Consider the following 23,486-nt stretch of genomic DNA (forward strand, 5'->3'; position numbering starts at 1 on the left):
TGTAAAGGCCAAAAGTTCTTCTCCCTTTTTTCTTCCAAAGTTCTGAGCTTTAAAGAGAGGAGAGAAAATTCTGTAAGGGTTGTCTCCTAAGCCTGTCAAAAGGAGTGAAACTGTAAAAGGGTGGTTGACCTTCGCCTATTGAAGGAAGGCCTCTAGTTGACGTCGGTGACCTCGTCGGTGGAGGAAGCCAAAAGTGGAGTAGGTTAAGATTGACCGAACCACTCTAAATCTCGATTTGCATTTACTTTGAGCATATTATCTTTACTGCAAACCTCCTCTAAAGCTTACTGCTTTCTGCACATATACAATTGGGTTTCAAGCTTTGCACTTTCCGAATCGGCGTTTAGACATAAAAAAGTTTCATCGTACGATCATCATATTTCTGTTTGCGTTTACGTTTTGATTTCTATCATAACTGCAAACTGCCTTTATATCCTTGCTTAAACTGCATCTCGCTTAATCAAGTGATTTACGAATCAGCATTTAGACGTAAATCAGTTTTTTCGTACGAATATCATATTTCAGTTTGTGCCTACTATCTGATTAGAATCATAATTGCAAACTGCATTTATATCTTTGCTGCATCTCGCTTAAACAAAAGTTAAAGTGATTTACGAATCAGCTTTCTTACCAAAATCACTTTTAACGAACGAATACAGTTTTTATTTTTCGTAGAAGGTTTTCTGCTGCACTAATTTACCCCCCCCTCTTAGTGCTCTTGATCCTAACAAGGGAATCCAATAAAATCGAGAGAAAGTTGGGGGTGAGGTTATGGGAATCACAGATAATGATAATGTGATAGAAGTTATGTCTTGTCCCCTATCACATCGCTGATGATCATCTCATCCTCCTTCATTCTCAATAAAGCGATGACTAGAATGATAATAAGAAAAGTAGTTAACACTAGGGATAGAGGCTTCATAAGATCAGGTCTTATGTGGAGGGGACAGGTGGAGGAGATGACTACCATGCAAAGGCAACTCATAATTTAGCACGATGGGACGATGAAGGTAAAAGACGAAGGATAATGACAAGAGGTTGAGATGGTCCGGGAAGACGATCATCTATATATATATATATATATATATATAGGATAATTAAGTAATTTTAAAAAAGATAAATATGTAAACCCGCTTAAATAAAAGGGTGACCGTGCTATTTCTCGAAGGTAACGCTGCGTCTCTGCAAGTCTATAACGCCTTCGACTGGTTCGTTCCATCGGTCGCTTGGACGCGAGAGAACCCTAACTATGTTCCGTAGCTAGCTTTTCCGCCACCTTTTCTGGTCTCGGCGACGGTTGAACCCTCGATTTGAAGGCGATGAGCGAACCCCAACCAACCGATTCCTTCGCGGGCGATCCTCCTCCGATGGCGGACCCGAGTTCCGGCGCGGTGTCGCCGGAGCCGGTGGCGGAAGCTGGTGCCACCGCGGATGTTGGATGCACGTCGAGGAAGGAGAAGCGGAAGGCTCTGAAGAAACTGAAGCGGAAGCAGACGAGAAGGGAGGCCGCGATTCGGGAGAGGGAGGAGGACGAGGCGCGGTCCAATGACCCGGAGGAGAAGCGTAAGATCCGACTGAGGGAGCAGGAGGAGGTCGAGATCGCGGAGAGGGAGCGGAAGCTGTTCGAGGAGCGGGAGAGGTTGTGGTTCGAGGCGGCCGCGGCGAGGAAGGCGGCTGAGGAAGAGGAGGAGCAGCGGCGGAAGGAGCTCATGGAGAAATCTCAAGAGAAGGTATTCATCCTGCCATCTCTAATTTGATAGTAGTTATGGATTTCGTGTATTCCCTCTCTCCCTCAAAATCATCTTGGAAAAAGGTGCTGTTAATTTAAGAAAAATTCTAGTTGGTGTTCTCACTGCTTAGTTGAGCTTGTTGCATCGACTAATTAACCTAAAATTGGCACCATGTTTCTGGTAAATCTCTTTTGTTCGATCTTTTAAACGTACCGAACAAAACTGGCACGATCCCCTTGTTGGTTCAAGTTAGGTTTTATATCAGATTGTCTATGTGAACAGAAGGGGGTTTTCCATGAATCAATTCATATGAGAACGTGCTATTTGAGCCTTCGATTGCTGTGTTTATATTTGTTGTTAATGGCGTTCACTGCAATGAACTATAATTTTGCTATTCCAAGGAAACCTAATGGTGGGTCCAAAGTCGTTTATTAAGTGTGTGGTTTGTTATTAACTTGTAGGCTTTGATAGGTTAATGGATCATTATTTGGACTTTGTAGCTTCTTTGAGAAAAGGTTTCGGTACCTGGTTGGCTGTTCAAAGATAGTTGGGGTTGGGCCCTATATTGTTTGCCTATGCTAATCTGAATTGTACTGAGTTGAAACAATCACCAGTCCCTTTGTTATATTGTTCCAAGTAATATGACAAGTTGAAGCAATTGCCAGTCCCTATGTTAGACGATGGATTAATACCAAAGTTTGTTGGATGTCTCTTGACCTTTCATAAACAGGAGAGACTGAGAGAGAGTCAGGATGTGGTAATCAAATATTTCTCAGTCCTACGTTAATGTGTCACTTTACAAACTACTAAGCCATGTGACCTTGTGGATTGATTGATGACCAATGTATCAGTTAATTTTTTAATAGCAAACTGACCATGAACTGGATCATTGTGTGATAAACCCCATGCATTTTGAGGTAATTGACAATTGGATTTTACAAATACGTTTTTTGATGTACTTTGTACTTCAAGTGTCAACCTTTCATGTTCCCTTCCAACTGTCTTATTTTGTTCTTCATTGTGAATTGTAACAGAATCAGCATGATGCTCATGTAAATGAGGAGGATGGAGATGATGAATGGGATTATATTGAAGAAGGCCCTGCTGAAATCATCTGGCAGGGGAATGAGATCATAGTAAAAAAGAAAAGGGTGAGAGTTGCAAAGAAAAATGCTAATAAACAGCAATCTGAAGAGGTGTAGTTCTTCACTCCATTCTTTTTGGTTGTTTGGAGAAAGAATTTGTTTACTGAACTCATGTGGTATATGTTCCTGGATATGATCTGAAAGCTTCATTAACATACAGGATGATAACAGACCAACTTCCAATCCGCTACCTCCACAGTCTGTAGCTTTTGCTTCATACATGAACGGTCCATCAATTTCTGCACAAGAAGTGCTGGAAAGGGTTGCCCAAGAAGTTCCAAATTTTGGAACAGAGCAAGTATGTCTTACTAAAAACTTTGACCTTTAATTTATTATGATATCTTATGTCTATGCTGATTTTAAGATGATTTCTGATTTTCATATGAAACATATTCATATTTTGCAGTAATTGTTAATTAACCTTTTTTCTGTTCCTTTTTAGGATAAAGCTCATTGCCCATTTCACCTCAAGACAGGAGCTTGTCGTTTTGGGCCACGCTGTAGTAGAGTTCATTTTCATCCTGATAAATCTTGCACATTGCTCATCAAAAATATGTATAATGGTCCAGGCCTTGTTTCGGAGCAGGATGAGGGGCTTGAGGTTTGTAAGATGATACTCTCTCGTGGATAATGTGGTATCCTGACTATTGCCTTTTTTATTCTGCTGCAAATTATTGTTTTTTTAGTCTTTCATGCACTTGTTGCATATATTTGTAAACATAAGTTATCATTATGAGCTGTTTATGCACCAGGAAAGCTTTGGAAGATTGGCACCTACTTTAATTAGATGCTCTAGCTATTGTACTTTCATGCTTTGTAGAGGTCTGCCTTGTCCTTGGATGATGTCACAATTCTAACCTAGGAAAGTGATTGAAGCCAGAAGGCTGAGAAGACTGCAAGAAACATTATACACATACTATATGGAAGCTGTTTCTGGATTAAGCTGCTGGAGAAGTATGTGACAAATTAAGCTGCTGGAGACATTCTTCAATGAAAATATGCTCTTATTGTAGCTCTTCTGTTTATGAAATTAACTACTGACACTTATATATTTTGCAACCTCATAAATTTAATGAATAGAACATCATTTTCCAACCCCCGTGGCCTTTGCATCATTTTGTGGTTTATGTTGAGAGCAAAACATCTCTATATTGAGAGTTCTATGCAGAAGATAGCTTAGAATTTGTTACGGCTTCTTCTTGTCCTGGTAAACTTGTCAGTAGGAGTCATGATTCCTGACAGCATGTTTGTCGGTTTTGTTTTAATAGAAACGCAGAAAGGTTACTGCTTGATATGCTATAAAAATATCTTAGAGAAAGTCTTAGTAAGACTGGCACGCATTTGAAAATAGCAATGTCAATTTAAAAACGAAGTTTAAGTATACAAATCAGCTATTAAAAAATGATGTAACCTGATCCTCTTGGCAGGAGCCTTGTGCAATGGGCTTCTTTTTTTATTTTTTAACTAATTATTCTCATTACACTTACTGATATTGTCTTGGATATGGATCTACACAATGGTTTCTTGCCGGTGAAATATTGTAAGCCCTTTCTCTATAAGATCTACAACACGATTCCATGTTCTTTAACAACTATAGCATCAGATTTTATCTCAAGGAGCTCGAATGGAGACTCAAGGTTTCTCTCTTGGTTGAGGCTGGAAAGTTTGATTATTCTTCTGTATCCTATGTCGTTGAATCAGAGCTATTTTTGTTTAAGCATGTTTAATATTTTGTCAACCAAGTAGCAATCATGTATTTTAGAAGATGAAGTGTCAATAATGCATCTTCTTTCCTTTTAGTGTCTTATAATGTTTTTGTTGATTTGAGATGAGTACTTAAACAATGTACATTGTTTTATGTCTCTGATTATTTAAGCAGTTCCTTGACCTCTAGTATATATCTGGTCATCTATTTATGATCTGTTGATGCTATTCTGCGCTTGGAAGTTATTTTGAATTTCCTTGGCAGGTGATAATATATCTTGTAACTATAATGTAAGTTTGCTGTTTATCCATGATTTTAAATTCAACATATTGTCTGATTCTTAACTGAGTTTGTATGCATTTGTAACTGTCAATTGTTGCGAGGACACTTGAATTGTTGACTGTGGATTGAGAAACTGCAGTGATAAAATGTGCAAGGAAATGTAGACATAGGTAATGTCAGAATCATAAAAGAAGTAAAAAGAGTTGCTTGTTGGAATCCTGAAAAACATGTCAGATTATACCTATGTAGTATCAGAAACCCAATGCAGGTCACAAGTTACATAAAATTTTTAGTAATTTTCTTGACATAAAGATGTTATATCCTTACTGTACCAGTTGGCTTTTAAAATTTTCCTTATAAAAACTACTTTAGGAAGTTTGTAATATGCACGTGTAGGAATTAATCATGTATTGAACTTGGAATTTGCAGTCCTGGGCTAGGCCTAGCATGTGTTGGTCTCTTTTGTGTGACACAACAATTTTGTTGTTTAAGCTAGTTATATTTTTTTAAGATATCCAGATTCCGTTCTTTATTTACTACTGGAGCAAAAAGTCAATTTCTCCTGTTGGCTTCTCTTTAGAGTGGAACATATTCTTATGTTTATCTCTTGTATCTCATTGGTATTCACCTGTATAGTTATTGGCTGATCCTCCAAGTATTTATGGAGCTTAAGTTTTGTTGTGGTCTTATCTGCTAAACCAAACTAGAAAGATGTGAAGGTTCTAGGTTTCTATCAGTCCCACGTTTGAGCTGGAATATGGAGTTTGTCGTTGTAGCAACAGAGAAAGATAATTAATTTTTTTCAAGTGTTCCTTCTGTGTAACTTATGTATTCAATTAATGAATTTTGTAGAATTAAAAGATAAAGAACTGTCATGTGAATCAAAAAATGTGTTTGGATTAATTATTTGATGCCTTAAATTTAACCGGAATCAAGTATTTTATGAGCTTGGTATATTTTCGTACTCGTGTTTTCTTTTCCAGTAAATTTTTCTATTGTATTTTAGGTGCATTTTGTTTCTTGGAAAGTAGTTACAGGATAACATCAACGTTTACTTGATTGTCTTGTATGCACAACTTACTCTTCTTAACCCATGCATTTATCAGTATACAGATGAAGAGGTTGAACGTTGTTATGAAGAATTTTATGAAGATGTGCATACAGAGTTCCTGAAGTTCGGTGAACTTGTAAACTTCAAGGTTGCTTGATTATCAAAACACCTCAGCCAAAAATTTTTGTTCTTTCACATCTTATAGGTAGTTGTGGAATAATTTGTGTTTTCTGTGGATTGGAAATTATTAAAGATTTTAGCAACTGAAAATTATCCAGACAGTTCTTGGCTTACCTGATCTAGGCAACCAATTTAAATCATGTGCTTAGTTTTGTTGTTACTTCCTATTAGTTTGCTATGAGAAAACCTAATAAGATTCCACAGAATCATCTTTATATCTCATTCATTGTTGTGCTCCAAGGTGATTTGACTGTTTTACCACCTTTTTTTTGTGACATAGCAGACGAGCTGTTATTTCTATCATTTATCAGTCTTCTGGCAGCAGTTAAAAATTTTAACTTCAAATATTTCCGGTTATCAATTGGAGATTGATATTCAATGATTTGTTTTTCTGGATTTGTAGCTTTTGGAATGTTTAATTAGTCGTGCTAGCTTTATGAGCCTTGGTTGCTATCTGTTCCTAACTTCATTCTTACTACTCATTCTCTTATAACATAATTTAAGCTCCAATGCTTTGGCTTTGCGTAGCTGCAATTCTTGTGTTGCCAAATCATTCTGCACTTTGTGGCCATTACATTCATGTCTGGACCTTTGCATTCTTATTTAGTGATCAGAAACAGAGGTGGTCCTAAAAGCCAAGTGTCATTTATGGTTCCTGTTGTCTAGATGCAATATTTTGAATTGTGATAAAGTTTTTGAACGGTTTTACTGTGCTATTGCATAATCATAACTAATAATTTCCTAGTTAAGCAACATTATCATCAAGGGGAATTTGCAAAGTAACAAGTATTCTCTATTGTTCTATCTCATCATTAATTTTACTCACAAACTCGGTTGGCCTTTAAGGAAACTTCTCTAAATATTGGTTTGTAGATTTTGTTTTCCACATTGGTAACCCCATTATCTATATTGGAAACTGTTCCATCTTATGTGCCTGTTCCTTAAAATAACTTCAATATTGCTTAAGAGTTAATACAATCTAATTTTACTCTTAGAATTCAGTTCTCTGTTGATTCAATCATAAGTTTTGCTCTGCATGTTCAAAAGTCACTTCATTTTTATCAACAAGGTTATGGTAGCCACAAAATTAACTTATCCCCAGATAGAAATTTGATGGTTTGTAATCTTTTTACCAACATGCCTGTTATGCTTAATTGCTTATGTTGGCCATCTGGGAAGTAAATTCTGATATTTCTTTTTTCAGGTGTGCAAGAATGGTTCTTACCATCTACGTGGAAATGTATATGTACACTACAAGTCCCTGGACTCGGCTGTTCTTGCTTATAACAACATTAACGGTCGTTTTTTCGCTGGAAAACAGGTACCTGGACTGTCACTTGTTTTTCATCTTTCTTTGTTGAAGCACTTGTGGATCTTCATCTTCTTCTTGAGATCTCAAGTTTTGTGCATGCTTTTTTTTTTTTTTCCATCATGTCCTGTGTGACAGCATATTTTTTGCTTGTAGGCCAGTGTTGAAAGTTGAAATAACTCTCCTGCCATTTACTAGTTCTTCCTGTTTTCCACGTCTCATGGTTCTAAAGTATTACTTATCTGAATCAGATAACATGTGAGTTTGTTGGTGTGACAAAGTGGAAGGTTGCTATATGTGGCGAATACATGAAATCGAAGTTAAAAGTATGGTTCTATGTTATCCCTTTTCCTTTGGTGTATGCAGAAAAAAGAAATGCTTTTCCACTTCTATATTGTATTTCTTCTTTCTCTAAGTTCTTACTTATGACCATTCGCAGTTGAGGTAGGAAGTTGACGCATCATATTCATACTCTACATTCTTTTTATCAGACTTGTTCTCATGGGTCTGCTTGCAATTTCATTCACTGCTTCCGCAACCCTGGAGGAGATTATGAGTGGGCTGATTGGGACAACCCTCCGCCCAAGTACTGGATCAGAAAGATGATTGCTTTATTTGGTCCTTCAAATGAGTATGAGCATCACAAGCAGGTGGATTTGAAAGAATTTGATAGGCCAAGGTGTTCAGATAGGAAGAGAACACCAATAGACAAACGGTATGTTCTATTGTTCTTGTTTTGGCTTCAAAGAGAATATTCACTTGAAGTCCTTTGGTATCTCTCCATTGCTGCACATACCTTTACTATGAACTTGGTTAATAGATATTATATCCAAGATATGGTCATGACTGAACTGGTACATGCTATATATATATATATATATATATATATATATATATATATATATATTCTGGTTTGGGGGTTGGGGGTGGGGTCATGAATACACATGGGTTATGGGTTGCATACTTGTATCCTTCACCGTATCTTAGAAAACTTGTGGCGGGTTAAGTTGGACCTCAAAATCGGCCCATCTTCTCATGGACTCAGGTTCATGTTGTGACTTTAACTTAGTTTTAATTTGTCTGGTCATATATGTTTGTTTCTAGTATTCTACATCCTTTAGTTTTTGGGACATTGTTTCTGGCAACAAATTTGAAGCCGAGGAAAAGGATTGAATGTGTTGTGCTGCACCCTTGAAATGTAAATTGAGAGTTCCAAGATGAGAAGCACATCTGTTTTAAGTTTTTTTTTAGGAATCCAGTAATTTTATGACTCTAAATTCATGTAGAGTTTGTGCAATCCCATAAATTGTGTTGGGGTCTAAAGAAACATCAGGTAGGCTTGCTTGCTGAAATTTCCTACTTGATCAACATTTCAGATTTCCAGTTGTAAATTCATCATGCAACTCTTCTCTCTTCAAAGTTGAAATATAAGGTTTCTTTTGTCAAGTGAATTATGGCTTATAGAACCTATTAGGTGCTTTCATATTGAATGAATATCCTGTTTCACTTGTGACTGGTGTGAAGTGAGAGGAACATGATGAGTTTATTAGGTAGAAGTGGGATAGCATCAGCTGTCAGTATTTGTAATCAGATCCATGGTTAGCAGTTGTTCATGCTTAAGGTAAAATCAGAGATTAGAAGTACGCTCATATTCTGCTTACATTATCCACTCATAAACCAGATTCATGCATATAAAGAGATGCATGTCCTTTCCCAATTAAGCCGCTTCTATTAATGTTAAATAGAAGACTGTATACAAATACACACTGGTTAATAATTTGGAATATTGCTGTTAAATATGATTCCTTATCCATGCTTGCCACCTTTGCAAGTTCGTGATTTAACCTCTAATCGATATTTTTGTTTTGATGCAGTAGGTACTTCTCTAGAAGGTCTGACAGTGAGCTGGATGAACTCGATAATGATTCTCCTGCCAAAAACAGGAGGGAGCAATCAAGTAGGAGCAAAGAGAAGCCCACTTCTGTGGAAAAGCATGAACGATCTGAAGAATATGATAAGTTAAACTATTATGATGACCGGGAATATAAGAGGAAACACAGGGAAGACTCATCGGGGCAAAAAAGAGTAAAGCCCTATGTCAATGAGCACATGAAATCAAAAAGGTACAAATCAAGATTTCAGGAACAACAGAAGTATGCACAATTTTCAGACTACACTGATGATGACAGAGAACTTAGTGATGACCATTCCAATAGCCTCTCAAGTGACAAGTCCAGTCACAGGCTTAGCATCGATGAAGAACGCTACAATGGAAGAAGTTGTTCTGATGATCTTGGTTCCGACGTAGACCCTTCTCGCAGAATCACCTCACAGCACAGTGGTTGCCTCACTGAAAGTAGAGAATATGGTCGACGATCAAAGCATAAGTCCTATGACTATGAGATCGATGGTCATAGTGGTAAATTTGGAAAACCAAATGATCACCATTTGAGAGTTTCTTCTCATGATCTTGATTGGAAAGCCAGAAGTGAAGGTTCTGATCTAGAGGATGCTGATGCTCGTTTACCACATAGCAGAAGCAGGCGAGAAAAGAAACATGATAGAAGCAGTAGAAAGAGAAATCTTCACCAGGAAAAGGGCAACGACAATGATCGTAGTGATGAGCCTAGTAACAAAAAGTTGAAGAGGAAGGAAGAGAAGAGATACTCCGGTAGGTCTTCAGGCAGACAGACAGTTCGATAAGAAGTATTGATTGATAGTTATGATCCACGAGTCTTCGTTCGGTGTCAGGTTATCATTACCTTTTTTTTTTTTAAATCTTTGTTAGCCTCCTCCTGCTAAAAGTTTTGAGAAGCTTTAGATGCTGGCTGGAAGTGCAATGATCTTTGGTTTCAAGGTACTATCAGTAAATGTTCATTTTGCCATTCCAACGACGTGCGATGCTCAACTTGTGACAAGCTCCTGAAGTTTTGAGTTCTTTTACATTCATTTGTGATGTGCAATATATAAGTCCGAGCAGCTATCTGTTACCTGTGTATATACCATCTGGTTCAATTGTTTTTTCCGGTTTGGTTCGATTAAAGGAATGTAATTCGAACCGGAATCGATTCTGATCTACTTAATTGAATCTATTTAAAATGTATTCATTTGATTTAGTTAATTGATTTATAATTTTAAGTAATTATATATATATATATATATATATATATATATTAAATGAATTAGTTAAATTTAATTGAATCAAATTGAAATCTGATTGACATGATAAAATTTATAAAATCGAGTTCATGTCATCTATAAAATTGGATATTTAGGTTTGTTTGAATAATTGACTAAGAGCCTGGGATAGTTAATTCAATCGTACTGATATATATATCTCTTAAATTAAAATTAATTTGATTCTTCAAAGTTGAAGGAACCATTGGTGAATCTTAGTTCGGATCGAATCGGTTTTGGATCCTCTTTATTTATTCTCTACAGAATTTTGTGGCCTTCGGAAAACATTTGATATTTAGTAATTTTCTTCGAGAGCTTTTGCTTGGTAGTAGAATTGATCTGCATTTTGTTGAACTTTCCTTACAAGTCGTAATCTGCACGAAAGTTTAGAATTAATCCCCTTTGTTTATGCAGTTGCTTACACGTACTGTGTGTGATACGAATCGAAATTGTCATCATCTAATTTACTGGATTCGTAGTTTTGTATTGCAGCTGATGCCGAGGGAGCAATTAATTCATGACGGCTGGCTTTTCGGTCTGCAGGTTGACAGGCTATATCGAAAGGATACGCCGAAACAGCGGTTTGTGCGTCGTCTTCTTGTGAAAACCTGAAGGATTTCCTGATGCAGGCATTGTGTGCACACAAAGCATTACCGTCCGCTAAATGCTTTGTCCCAACCGGCCTCCGCTGGTATTATTAGAAACGGCCTCGCACGCCATGGCTGGAGTTTCTATTCTGTCATGCCACGGGAGGAGGTTGGTGTGGTGCCAAACCTCTCTAGTCTATTGGCATTCCTCCTCAGCTCGGCTGTGTCTTTGCTGACCCGTTCCGTTTAGCTAAAAATATCTGAAATGGACACTTGAACGCAAAGAAACCCCTCACGCTTCCAACGTAATCTTGTGGAGCTCCCTCTGCTCCTTTGTCCACCTCCCCTGCAAATGAAGCCCTCACGCCCATAGCCTTCTCCTCTTTCTTCCTTTCTCTCCTCCTCCTCGCCCGGTTCTTCGTTTCGCTTCTTGCTTGGCCTCTTGGAAGCCGAATTGATCTCGATTTGTTTATGGCTCGGGTTGGCAGAGCTCGATGGACGAGTTCCAGCTTGAAGTAGGTCTTCTACTGCGCAAAGAAGATAACCTGGTGAGGAGTTGTTCTTTTTGGCTACCACTTGATGGAACATATATAGAGAGAAAATAAAAGAAAATATATACATATATATATGTATATGTATATATAGAGAGAGATTCTTGAGATGTTTTTGTTGTTCTTCGTGTTTAGATTATGTATATGCTTTTACTCACTTCAAATATCAGATTAAATATGAGATGATACACGAATTGCACAAACTCAACTCTCTCTCTCTCCCTCTCTCTCATCCAACGCCTGCTGCTTCTGGTTGTGACGAGGGATGCTCGGTGGCGAGTCGTACACGAAAAGCCCATCAAATGAGGAAGAGGTGTTGGAGAACGGTCGTTACCTTTTTGCCCTTTCTACAAAGAACACCTCTGAAGCTGTGTGTTCACTGTGAGGAGGAATTCTTCTTCTTTTGTTCCTTCTCATTTAATCTATTCTACGAGTAGGTTTGGTTATATGCTATCGATAGGTTTGGTTATGTGCGGTGGTATATTTCTTGGAGTTGATTTGTATTATATGCTATCGATATGTATAATCATATGAAGTTAGAAATAATATTTAATGTTTTGGAATCTAAAATAATGTTTATTTCCACGCCGTTTTTGCTCTATTAATTCTTTCGAGTTCTATGTTAGCTTTGTGCTCTTTCTTCATGCTTTCATGCCGCAGTGACTGAGAAGACTTACGTGCATGGAGAAGGCAGCGCCGCGAAGCCCCGCTCCGGCCACCACCTTCGTGCGAACCGACACGGCCACCTTCAAAGAGCTCGTGCAGCGGCTGACGGCCGGCCCCCAGATCGACGACGCCCACAAGCACCACCCCGCCCTCTCCTCCTCCTCCTCCTCTTCCCACAAGCTGAAGACGCCGGGGCTCAAGCGGCAGCACGAGCAGCGGCGGGGAGTCCCTCGGCGCAGGTTCACCGCCCTCCGGCCTCGGCCGCTCTCCCTCCCGGCCAGCCCCGCCGCCATCTCCCCTGCCATGAGCCCCGTGGTGGCGTCTCCTTCGACCAGCTTCGCCAGGCTTCACATACGCGAGGAGGGAGGCAACAAGGTGCAGGTGGATCCGAACGAGGAGGAGGAGAAGGCTATCAAGGAGAGGAGGTTTTACTTGCACCCCTCGCCACGGCCGCGTAACGCCGAGGCGCCGGAGTTGCTTCCTCTCTTTCCGTTGTCTTCTTCTTCCCAGCCCAGTGACCAACCCTGATTGCATGAGGCTTATTGCTGTAGCATTATTCATTGTTAATGCCCATCCAGTTCTTATACCCAACCAAGTTTCCACCTTTGTTGATATATATATATATATATATATATATATATATATATATATATATATATATATATATATAACTTTTTAGAAGAAGCAAATAATAAATAATATATAAAATAATTAAAATCCTTCGATGGCAGCCACAAATTGGATATTTACGCAACTAATCCACCTCACATAAATGGTCGTACGATGGGTCAACGCGGACCGCAGACACGCGGAGATCTGTGTCCGGTGGCTCGCCAGCAGCTGGACCCCACCCGACGTCACGCCTCGTGGCCGCTGCTTCCCGGGGTCCCAACCACGAACTCCCTCAACCCTGTCTGGGACCGTACACGAGATGCTTCATCCCTCACGGGATAAACGCGCACCCGAGCATAGACTATCCCACACGCCACGGTTTCCCCACCCCCTACCTCGTCGACGTGTCGCGGTTCCAGCCGCCAGATGTATCGGCATCGACGGTCGGATTCGCCTCGCGGAAATCCTCGTTTATCCGCTCGACATCAGATCGATCAAATTCATTGGCGATGGCCTGAACCGTCCGGTTCGAAGTCTCGGGGTAGATCAGTAATAGCCTACCAGTGGTTTGCAAAGCGTTTCGTACAATTGGGTACTGACGAGGCCAGCTAAGCGAACTTAATTATCATCGCACGAAGCGGACGGCTGGGATTGGAGAAGCGGGTCTCGTGGCACTCGATAGTAAAAGTCGTTTGGTACATCATGCGGTGAGACTTGTACGAGCGACCTTTAGGGCAGGAGACATCGCTGCCGGGGAGTCCGTGTAGGGTCTCGCAGAGGCAGCACGCACACAACACACATGAAGAAATAATATAGAGAAATCCTATCTTTCTTCCTCAAAGCCACACATTTCTGCCGCTTCTTCTTCTTCTCGTTCTTCCGATCTTGAGCAATTTAGGGATCAGATCGGTCGGAATCTCGCGTCCTCGGTGGGTCGTGGACCGGAGTGCCGCCGGTTCGTGGGGTGAACGGGGCGGAAAGGGATCGGTTTCCGTAGGAATTTTGGATTCTTGGTTTTTGTGGGTCTTCTCTGAAAGATTGTCGCGGAATTGGGATTACTTTTCGGGGTTTAGCGGTTTTCAGTTAGGAACTTCGGCTCGAGTGCTAAAGATCGACTGATCTAGGTAGATTCCTTTGATTTCTTTGATCTGCGCCTCTCTTCAGATCGGTATTCGATTTTCTTGGTAGCCGGATTTGTTCTGGTTTCAGTCGACTTGCTTATTCTTTTTCTCTCTGTAGGATCGCGTGAATCTTGAAGGTCAGTACGAATCTTTGGTGGAATTTGATGTTCAGAACAAATAATGAAGTTGGACATTAAAGTGAGGTTTCCAAGTCCGTAAATTCCGGAGTTGTTCGTGTTCTTCGCTTCAGATCTGTGGTTTACAAGAGGAATTCGCACCGAAGGCGTTTTCAAGAGGGCAAGATGGCCACCTTTATTGTTCCTTACGGCCGTTAAAGATTGTATTCTATCTGTTTCTCAGGAGTTGAAGAGTGAGGGCTGCGAGGGATTGTTTCCTTTTCCACTGGAGTAAAAGCGTCAAAGCCGGGATCAGAAATAGGCTTCATATTCTATATTAGGTGTTGCACCGACCCGGAATTAGTCTAGAGTTAGGTGGGTTTTGTAGGGATTTGTAGGTGTGCTGTAGTTTGGAGTTGGAGTTAATGTTGTGATCAGCAGGCTTTAATGAGTATTTATTCTGTCTTGAAGGTCCGGAAGAAGAAGAGATCCGATCCACCTCCGTTTGTCATATACCTTGTGGTCATGGGGTAACGAAACCTGAAGCAGAGTATCTGTTTTGTTGTGATTTTGTCCCAATTTCAATCCTTTGCTTGCTTAGCTGTTGGAGTGAAGCTTCAGCTGTTCCCATATGGCGGTGGCAAATGTGAATATCTCATCAGGTTTCATTTAGTGTTTATTTTTGTTAACATATATATATAATTGAGTAGTGGTTTCTTTCAGTGATTGCATCTCTACTATAGAGAGCTACTGTGTTCATTTTTATGCTTGAAATATGGTGTTTTAAATGGTTCTTTCTTTACTCTTCTAGTTTTAGTTGCTTGGCTTTTGTAATACTTTTTGTACCTTGGTTGAGGAAATCTGCATTTCTGGATATTGCTCCTACAAACAAATTAAGTCCAAAGATTAAAAAGATTTCTAATCTATGTTTGCCCTTTCCTCACAACCATACTCTTTCTATTTTTGTCCTGTTTTGTTTTCACATTAGATTCTGCTAATTTGATGTGCGCTGAATGTGGTATTTCGTTTGGTTCACTTTTTATTCTTTATTATGTTACTTTGATGGGCTTCGAATCTAATTTTAATGTTGCTTTGCTTATTGTTTTTTGGGGGTTTTTCCTCCTCCTCAGTATTGTTTCTTCAAGATGTTCAATGTCGTTAATAGCCTTAGATTCTGGCTTGTCCAATCGTATGTTGCAGATTCATTAAACAATAATCTCTTCTAAACTGCTAGTCCTTCAAACTTGTTTTCTCATATACAGCAAGATTCTTCTTGGTCGTCTTTCTATTGAGGGTTTGTTTTCAATTTGCTTGGTTCTTGGGGCTGCTGTAATTCTTCTTGGTTCTTGGGACTTATATGTTATATCTTCTTTCCCAGGGACTTCTGGTGATGTCTTGTACAAGGAACTATGGCATGCTTGTGCTGGACCCTTGGTTACCTTACCTCGTGAAAATGAACGTGTGTATTACTTTCCCCAAGGTCACATGGAACAGGTGCAAGAAGCTTTTGAGTGTCTTCTGTTTACTTGGTTTGAGAGTTTTGCATTAGTTGCTACCAGTGATGCAGCCTTTTAGGAAAGTGTAGTTGATCACCAGTTCCATCTTGTTTCCATTATCCTGATTGTGGAAGGGCTTTAATGATAAAACAACATTAGATACATATTCGTCTCTGCCTTAGTTTTCTTTTTTCAATGTTATAGCTGGAGGCATCAACAAATCAGGGACTTGACCAGCATGTGCCTGTGTTCAATCTACCACCAAAGATCCTGTGCAGGGTGGTAAATGTTGAACTTCGAGTAAGTGCTATAAAGTTCATGTTTATTTTCTACCTGTAACATTCTTTTTGATGTATGTCCCTGTAATAAAAGGGAATAATGCTATTTTCATTCGTGTAATGTCATGATGCAGGCAGAACCAGATACAGACGAAGTTTATGCACACATTATACTGTTACCTGAACCAAATGTGAGTTTTTTTTAATTGAGTTTATATAGTTGTCTGTGATATCAAGTTATTCAGGAAATGTGTGATGCATGTTTTGAGGTGCTCTCCTTCTACAGAGAAAGATGTTTTTGAAGTGACCATCGAAGCTTCAGTTTCTTTTTGTGGTCTGTCATAAGCTATTGTGTATTCCTGTTAATGCTTTTCCTTCATCTGTTTACCACAAAGTTGGTTTTCTGATTCTAATGATTCTACAAACAAGATTATGTATCCTGATAGTTTTTTTTCTTTCAAATGATTAGTCTTTTGATACTAATGTCACTATACTTTGGATTATTTCTTTGTTATTTATACTATCATTTCTTTTCTTGCTATCTATAAATTAGCAAGGTGAGGTCACTAGTCCGGATCCTCCTTTTTCTGAGCCTGAAAGGTGCAAAGTCTACTCCTTCTGTAAGACTTTAACTGCCTCGGACACAAGCACTCATGGAGGTTTTTCAGTTCTGAGGAGACATGCAGATGAATGTCTTCCTCCATTGGTTAGTTGATATTACGTGTTACTTATATGCTCATTCATCAATCTGAGCAGGCTATGATTCTTAACTGTCCCACAAATGAATTTGATTAGTTCTTATTTTTTTGTATATTTCAACTTTCTTGCTAAATTCATTCATCCTTGTGTAGGACATGACACAGGATCCACCTTGCCAAGAACTAGTTGCCAAAGATCTTCATCGAAACGAGTGGCGGTTCCGCCACATTTTTCGAGGTTTATATTTTATTTTTCAAATTGTTAATCATATAAAATATACTTCATATTTCTGTTACTCAATGCTGTTATTGCACCTTTCGAGCTTTCCCAAATATTTGGTTTCCCACTTAGGGACTAGGAGTTGATTTCACGTGGGCCAGAGAATTTCTTTAACAGCTAGACAAGAATGTTAGATATCTTCTGTTGTGGATGACCCCATACTGTTTTAAAAAAAGTTTTCCGAGTCAGAAAGTGAATATAATTTGCAACAGACACATGTATTTTGCAGGAAAGACTCTCTGATAATGCGTGCTTTTTATAATTTGTAACTGATATGGGTCAATGTGTAGTTTTCACTTCTGCAAGGCATGACAATTTTCAAGAAAGCCGTGAGGTGCCAAAAGTGTTTTTCTCATTAAGCTCCAGAGTTGGAAAATTGCAATCCTTTATGATACTTGCCAAATATTGTCATCATTTACAATTGAAGTAGCGATCACGTAGTGCTTAAACTATGGAATTAAGATAATAATGCTTTTTCATTTTCTTTTCTTCCAGGTCAACCTAGGCGCCACCTGCTTACAACAGGTTGGAGTGTATTTGTCAGCTCAAAGCGATTGGTGGCTGGTGATGCTTTTATATTTTTAAGGTGAGGAAATCATTAGTTTCATTGAGCAATTGAGAAGCTTGACATTTATTTGGCAAGAAATACAATTTGTTTTAACTTAGAAATTTCTATCTATATATGTTCGTGTCAGAGGGGAAAATGGTGAGCTGCGAGTTGGTGTCAGGAGGCTCATGAGGCAACTCAATAACATGCCATCATCTGTCATTTCCAGTCATAGTATGCATCTTGGAGTTCTTGCTACAGCATCCCATGCTATCACTACTGGGACTCTTTTTTCTGTTTTTTACAAACCAAGGTTACATTTTTATCCCCCTTCATTTATGGCATTTATGCTCTTAAATCTCTTTGGCCATCCTCGCACGCTACACTTGCTTTGAGGTATATGTTTTGGCAGATTAAAATGTTTTGAGGAACTTGGTGGTCCAGCTTTCCAATGCAGTGATAAAGTCTTTTTTTAACATTAATGTTCATTTAGTTCCTTTTTTAACTTGTAATGAACAATTTGCATTTTGTCATTTGGTCCACATCTTTTAGCTAGTTATTATGTCTTCTTTTGCCAGCTTATCTGAACTTAATAGATTTGCCTTAGATGTCAATTTAAATTCATTTTCTTGCGAGCACAAAATCAGAAATTGACTTATAATGAAATGTGAATACTGCAGAGCAAGTCGATCTGAGTTCATCATAAGTCTCAACAAGTATATTGAAGCCAAGAGTCACAAATTTTCTGTAGGGATGAGGTTTAAGATGAGATTTGAGGGTGATGATACTCCTGAAAGGAGGTACTTTTGATGTCTTTCTAAGCTAAATAATCAGACTTGCTAGTGACAGTGATGAGCTAGTTATCATTCTATGTTGTTGCAGATTTAGTGGTACTATTGTTGGTGCCATAGACAAGGTATCATCTCAATGGGCAGATTCAGAGTGGAGATCCTTGAAGGTAAGATTTCCTGCTATGGGGCATAGAAGCATGATGCCACTTAGAAGTTTCTGGAAGTTTTTTAACCCCCATCCATGTAATGATATGAAACCTTTTACTTTTTAGATTGTACTATGTTTTTTCTTAAATAGTAATTACTGAATTGTCTGTCTGCCAAGTAAGGGGTTTGAATTTTATGATTAGGTCCAATGGGATGAACCATCATCTACGCTGCGTCCAGACAGTGTTTCACCTTGGGAGTTGGAGCCGCTGATCGCAGCTGCTCCTCCGTCCGCCCAACCAGTCCAGCGAATCAAGCGTGCACGATTACCTGCTTCACCTGTTGGAACACCAGGACCTTCTCCTACGCCTGGTATGAATTTAGCTATCTGTAACTGCTTCCAGTTCCCTTCTTTACCTGTGAATCAGGTTTCAATTTTTGGTTTTATTTTATCCTTTTTTTCTTTCTGAATTTGAGTACCTTCAATTGTTTTTGGTGATGCTATTTGACCTGTCAGTTGTTTAATAAGCAGTTGAACTAATTGTGTAGAACATTCCGAGAATTAACTTCCATCTGTATGCTTTGAGAAGCGATCAGTCTTCATACAAGTACTCAGATGCTGTGAGATAAACTTGCAAAATTTTTTTTTTTCAGCTTTTGCATCAAATCTGGTATCAACTGCTTAAGGACTAAGATATTCTGAAAGATAAGGGAGCATCAGAGTGTTTCATATAACACACTTAATTGTTCATAAATGACAACAAAAAGAACGCCACACTATTCTTGTCATTAGCACTGATCGATGAAGATTTTTGTATTCGATGAATCAATAGATGAAGTAATCTGTACATGATACGCATTTTTGTCCTGTAATGATGGTCAGCTACTTCTTTTAATTCCGCTCTTCAGATAATTTTTCCTAGCTGCCGTCACACTGCTGTAGTTGTTTATGTAGGTTCTTGGAAATCCCAAGTCGAGACTGCCCAAATGTTCTCTTTTTCCGGGCCACAAAGAGGTGAAGAGCCATATTCATCATATAAACCAGCATGTATATTCTCATCTGCATCACAGTCTGGTTCCATTGGATTCAATGCAAGCAATGCTCCATCTACTGCTATCAACAGCCATGCTCCATCTACTGCTATCAACAGCCGCCTATGCTGGCCAATCATGACTGAAACTCAAAGTGACACCTTCTCGGCAAGCATCAATAGAGAACCATGTGATAGAAAACAGGAAACTAGCAAAGGCTGCAGGCTATTTGGGATTCAGCTGATTGAGAGTTCTGGAATGGGAGAAATGTCACCAGTCCCGACAATTTCAGGGGTTGGGGTGGACCAACCTGCAATATCTTTGGAAGTGGATTCAGACCTACAGTCACGGCCATCAAACATTGAGAGGTCTGATGCACCTGCAGACAACAGTGAGCCGGAGAAGTTATGCTTAAGGTCATCTTGGGAGACACAAAGCAGGCAACCGAGGAGCTGCACCAAGGTTATGGATTGATGTTTCATTTTGATTTGCCTTCCGTTGATCATGATAATTTTGCATCTTAATATTGAAAGTTTACTTCTCTGGTCAGGAGAAACTCATTATTTGAATATTGGAAAATTGTTTTGCCAGAGATGCTGGCAGAAAAAAAAAAAAATTTCTGCAGCGAAGGATATTCTTGCTAAGATTGAAGTATGACTGAAGCCCTTCTTGTTATGCAGGTTCACATGCAAGGTATGGCAGTTGGAAGGGCAGTGGACTTGACAAGATTATGTGGATATGATGATCTTCTTTACAAGCTGGAAAACATGTTTAGTATTGAAGGAGAGCTCTCTGGTGCAGTCAAAAAGTGGGTGGTTGTCTACACAGACAATGAGGATGACATGATGTTGGTTGGTGATGACCCTTGGCTGTAAGTCTCCGAAAGATTCCCCTTTAACTATATATATAAATTACTAGAAATCATGTCCTGAATCCGCTTCTGAATTTTTTTTGGTGAGGTGTATGAACATCTGCCACCAAACTGATTTGGATTTATGCACATGTTTTTGCAGTGAGTTCTGCAGCATGGTGAGGAAGATATATATTTACACAAGCGAAGAAGCCAAGAGACTTTCTCCTAAGAGGAAGCTGCCACCAGTCATTGGTGAGGTTGTCAAGTCTGGTTCAAAGAAAGCCTTATTTGATGCTGATGCCGACACGAATGCAGCCGCGGGGCAGAAAGGTCTTGGAGGCCAGGATGATGTTTCTGGTTAAGAATCACTGACGTACCTTCTCCCCATGTAGGAATGCAATTGTCCATGCTGTTTTTGGTAGCGGTTTGGCCATTAGTATGTGGCACCAATATGGGCTCTTTGATTGCCAAGGTTGCTGTTGCACCAGTTGCCATGTTGTGTCTGGTGTTCGTGATGCGGATAAATATACATCCTTATGTTTATGGTCTTTCTTTCAAGCCTGAAATGGGCTACTGCCTGATGCCGAGGAAGAAGAACAATGCAATTAGGGTAGTGGGTAACAAGCATAACACCTTATATGTTTCTTCCCTCGTTGATAAATGGATTAACCGTCTATGTTTATACAGTCGATATGTTGCTGCTTTTGTTCAATGTGGTGAAATTTGCTTGTAAAACTAGTTTGCATGTGGTGACTCCCCTTTGTTGACATGACATTTTTCAACAGCAGAATGCATGCTGAAGTTGATGCTATGGTCCAATGTGGAAGAACTTAATAATTATACATGTACCTTAAGAATCTTTGGAGGCTAAATGTATGCAGGTACGCGAAGTCCATGAAGGGAAGGAGATGATGACAACAAACAAGACATTTAGTCAGATTGGACAGGACATTTGACTGGTGATAAATCAAACATTTCGTTCAGCAAACATCATTCCAGCATGAAATCTTTTTGGGCTAACAACTCTGCTTTGGCGTAGAATTGCAGATCGAAAACAAGAGGATGTGGACTGATTCAAGTCTAATGATGCAGTCTCATCGTCGTCGTCGTCCTCATCCTCTCATCAAGACACACATTGAAAGCCTTCGCATACTACCAGCCACACGGCAAACATGGTCAAACACAGCAGCGCGTCGACCGCGGCAACAATCTTCACCTGGCGCCACCACAACCGCCGCGCCCGCTGCTGCGCCATCAGCCTGCAGCTCAAGCTCCGGCTCAGAGAAATCACACCGCCCGCCGGCCCCTGCAGCACGTCCACCTTCAACGCCCTGCTCGAAATGCCGCCGACATCCTCCGGACTCTTCTCCTCGTGCGTGTCCCCCGACAGCTGCTGCGCCTTCATGGAGGCGTTCCTGGTCTTGTCGCCTGCTCGGACTCTGATAACCCAGCTGAGCTCGTCTCCCACTTTGTCGTCCTTGGCCACCTCCCTGAAGGCGTCCCGGAGGCGCTCCAGGAACAGCAGGATCTCCGAGTTGCCGGTGTTCCCGTCGTCGTCGATGGCGAAGAATGTATACCCGTCCTGCATCAGGAAGCCGAAGGTCATGTTGTCGACGGTGTGGGAGTGCCAAGCGTGATGGTATTTCGCCTTGTCCGACCAGCTCAGAGCCAAAGCCTGGATCTCCTGGCCGCCGCCATTGTAGGAGTACAGAAGGTCCTTCTCCTTGGACACGCTGAAGAAGACGATGTTTCCGGGCGAAGAAGAAGAAGAAGAAGAATCCATCGGGAAGAGCCCGCGTTCATGAGCCGGGAGTCGGCGAGGTGGCGGTGGCGGAGGTGGGATCGAGATGCTAATGGATTCATGCAACCCTTCGGAATTGGAGATGCAGGGATCGGACAGGAACGAACATCACGAGGGAGAGAGAGAGAGAGAGAGAGAGAGAGAGAGAGAGAGAGAGAGGAAAGATTACCGGTAAAAGAATTAGAAAAGGAGCGAAGAATAGAGATGGAAGGGGTGCCGTTCTTGACGGTCGGAGGTGGTCGAGAGGTACAGGTTGGAGAATTGACTTGTAAAAAAAGGAACGAACCGAAACGGGTGGAGTCAGGTCCGCACGTGCCAGCTCCAATATCCTGATGGGTCGTTGACCAAGTCAATTGCCCGCTTAATCCCTCCCGCGATGTTAGGACGTAAGTGTTCTCCGATACTTGTTTACTGATCCGATTAAAATTACTTTACATGATATATAAAACATTTATTTCAATCCAAGCTTTTATGACTCGACTTATAATGTTTTTACGCCGTTCATCTTATCACTCCAAGATCGAGATAAAATCGTTTCGGTCGTATAAACGCCACGAGTTTCTGCTTCGACACGGGCAAGAAGTTCCAAAACCCTCCACTGCCGATCGCCACTACTCGCTTCCTGGCGCGTTTGCTTCCACGCCGCAGCGAACCTCCTCAAGGTCGCGATCTTTGGCGGCGCCGGCCTCTGCAACGGCGAAGGTGGCCACCGCGCCATCGGCTTCAATCGCATCTACGGCATCAAGGACAAGGTCTCGAAGTCTTCCCGAATGATCTAATTAGTCGACTAATAGGGCGATCGTGTGGTTTCCTCGTTAGTTTGGTGTGGGGAGTGCCCTTTGAGGCTACCAAGTTCGATTCGGGTGTGGCGATTGTGTTTCGGGGATCTTTCCTGTTTCATCGAAGGGAGTGCTATCTGAATGCGGTTTTGATGGTTTTAGTTCTGGTTATCGTAGGTAAGGTGGAGCTTCGTTGTGCAGGTTTGTCCCGAAGGAACGCATCTGATGGTGCCGTGGTTGGAGAGGCCAATCATATACGATGTTCGCGCATGGCCTCAGCTCGTGGAGAGTACTTCAGGGAGCCGTGATCTGCAAATGGTACTCCCCTGATGCCCTATGGACTCACGTTTCATTATTTCTGGGTACACTGTCTACCATTGCTAATTGTTATAAGTTGTGTTGTTTTGATAACTCATGAAGTGAGGCATTGGTTGCATATGTCCTGCAAGCAATGGAATTGTTTCGTCATTATTAGGATTGCCCGAAGTGAGGCATCGGCTCGATGGGCTCACAACCATGCTAGAGGAGATCTTCTATTTCTTACATTAGTTG

General features: G+C 40.5%; 4 protein-coding genes across 9 annotated transcripts; 3 read left to right on the forward strand and 1 right to left on the reverse strand.

The window, feature by feature from the left end:
• The first annotated feature begins 1,163 nt into the window (after window positions 1-1,163).
• LOC135614750 (zinc finger CCCH domain-containing protein 5-like) lies at window positions 1,164-10,329 on the forward strand. 2 transcript variants are annotated; one of them, XM_065112439.1, is made up of 9 exons: window positions 1,164-1,730; window positions 2,765-2,926; window positions 3,036-3,173; window positions 3,318-3,476; window positions 5,969-6,061; window positions 7,298-7,414; window positions 7,654-7,728; window positions 7,894-8,117; window positions 9,277-10,329. In XM_065112439.1, the coding sequence occupies exons 1-9, from the start codon at window positions 1,320-1,322 to the stop codon at window positions 10,103-10,105; spliced, it is 2,208 nt and encodes a 735-aa protein (XP_064968511.1). In that variant the 5' UTR covers window positions 1,164-1,319; the 3' UTR covers window positions 10,106-10,329. The 2 variants fall into 2 exon arrangements, with proteins under 2 accessions (XP_064968511.1, XP_064968512.1); XM_065112440.1 differs by having other exon boundaries at window positions 9,280-10,329.
• Window positions 10,330-11,295: 966 nt separating this feature from the next.
• LOC103987664 (VQ motif-containing protein 31) lies at window positions 11,296-12,953 on the forward strand. Its single transcript, XM_009406026.3, has 2 exons — window positions 11,296-11,714; window positions 12,378-12,953. The coding sequence occupies exon 2, from the start codon at window positions 12,399-12,401 to the stop codon at window positions 12,909-12,911; it is 513 nt and encodes a 170-aa protein (XP_009404301.2). The 5' UTR covers window positions 11,296-11,714; window positions 12,378-12,398; the 3' UTR covers window positions 12,912-12,953.
• Window positions 12,954-13,751: 798 nt separating this feature from the next.
• On the forward strand, window positions 13,752-21,066 carry LOC135583329 (auxin response factor 7-like). 5 transcript variants are annotated; one of them, XM_065112441.1, is made up of 16 exons: window positions 13,752-14,119; window positions 14,235-14,607; window positions 14,704-14,894; window positions 15,611-15,726; window positions 15,933-16,028; window positions 16,141-16,197; window positions 16,560-16,712; window positions 16,858-16,942; window positions 17,480-17,570; window positions 17,680-17,844; window positions 18,212-18,331; window positions 18,414-18,489; window positions 18,673-18,841; window positions 19,413-19,963; window positions 20,182-20,372; window positions 20,515-21,066. In XM_065112441.1, the coding sequence occupies exons 3-16, from the start codon at window positions 14,864-14,866 to the stop codon at window positions 20,714-20,716; spliced, it is 2,103 nt and encodes a 700-aa protein (XP_064968513.1). In that variant the 5' UTR covers window positions 13,752-14,119; window positions 14,235-14,607; window positions 14,704-14,863; the 3' UTR covers window positions 20,717-21,066. The 5 variants fall into 5 exon arrangements, with proteins under 5 accessions (XP_064968513.1, XP_064968517.1, XP_064968514.1 ...); XM_065112445.1 differs by having other exon boundaries at window positions 14,704-14,878; XM_065112442.1 differs by having other exon boundaries at window positions 14,235-14,573.
• A 411-nt stretch (window positions 21,067-21,477) lies between these two features.
• Window positions 21,478-22,137, reverse strand: LOC103987666 (phytolongin Phyl1.1-like). Its single transcript, XM_009406031.3, has one exon. The coding sequence runs from the start codon at window positions 22,135-22,137 to the stop codon at window positions 21,478-21,480; it is 660 nt and encodes a 219-aa protein (XP_009404306.1).
• Window positions 22,138-23,486: the final 1,349 nt, after the last annotated feature.

Source organism: Musa acuminata, chromosome BXJ2-6 (genome assembly GCF_036884655.1).
Source record: "Musa acuminata AAA Group cultivar baxijiao chromosome BXJ2-6, Cavendish_Baxijiao_AAA, whole genome shotgun sequence".
Taxonomy (NCBI): Eukaryota; Viridiplantae; Streptophyta; class Magnoliopsida; order Zingiberales; family Musaceae; genus Musa; species Musa acuminata.

Coding starts and splice junctions, on each gene's coding strand:
- LOC135614750 (XM_065112439.1), top strand. CDS start 1,320: ATGAGCGAACCCCAACCAACCGATTCCTTCGCGGGCGATCCTCCTCCG. Junction 7,729..7,893: donor ACATGAAATCGAAGTTAAAA/GTATGGTTCTAT, acceptor TCTTTTTATCAG/ACTTGTTCTCATGGGTCTGC. Junction 8,118..9,276: donor AGAACACCAATAGACAAACG/GTATGTTCTATT, acceptor GTTTTGATGCAG/TAGGTACTTCTCTAGAAGGT.
- LOC103987664 (XM_009406026.3), top strand. CDS start 12,399: ATGGAGAAGGCAGCGCCGCGAAGCCCCGCTCCGGCCACCACCTTCGTG.
- LOC135583329 (XM_065112441.1), top strand. CDS start 14,864: ATGGCGGTGGCAAATGTGAATATCTCATCAG. Junction 17,571..17,679: donor GATGCTTTTATATTTTTAAG/GTGAGGAAATCA, acceptor TGTTCGTGTCAG/AGGGGAAAATGGTGAGCTGC. Junction 19,964..20,181: donor AACCGAGGAGCTGCACCAAG/GTTATGGATTGA, acceptor CTTGTTATGCAG/GTTCACATGCAAGGTATGGC.
- LOC103987666 (XM_009406031.3), bottom strand. CDS start 22,137: ATGGATTCTTCTTCTTCTTCTTCTTCGCCCGGAAACATCGTCTTCTTC.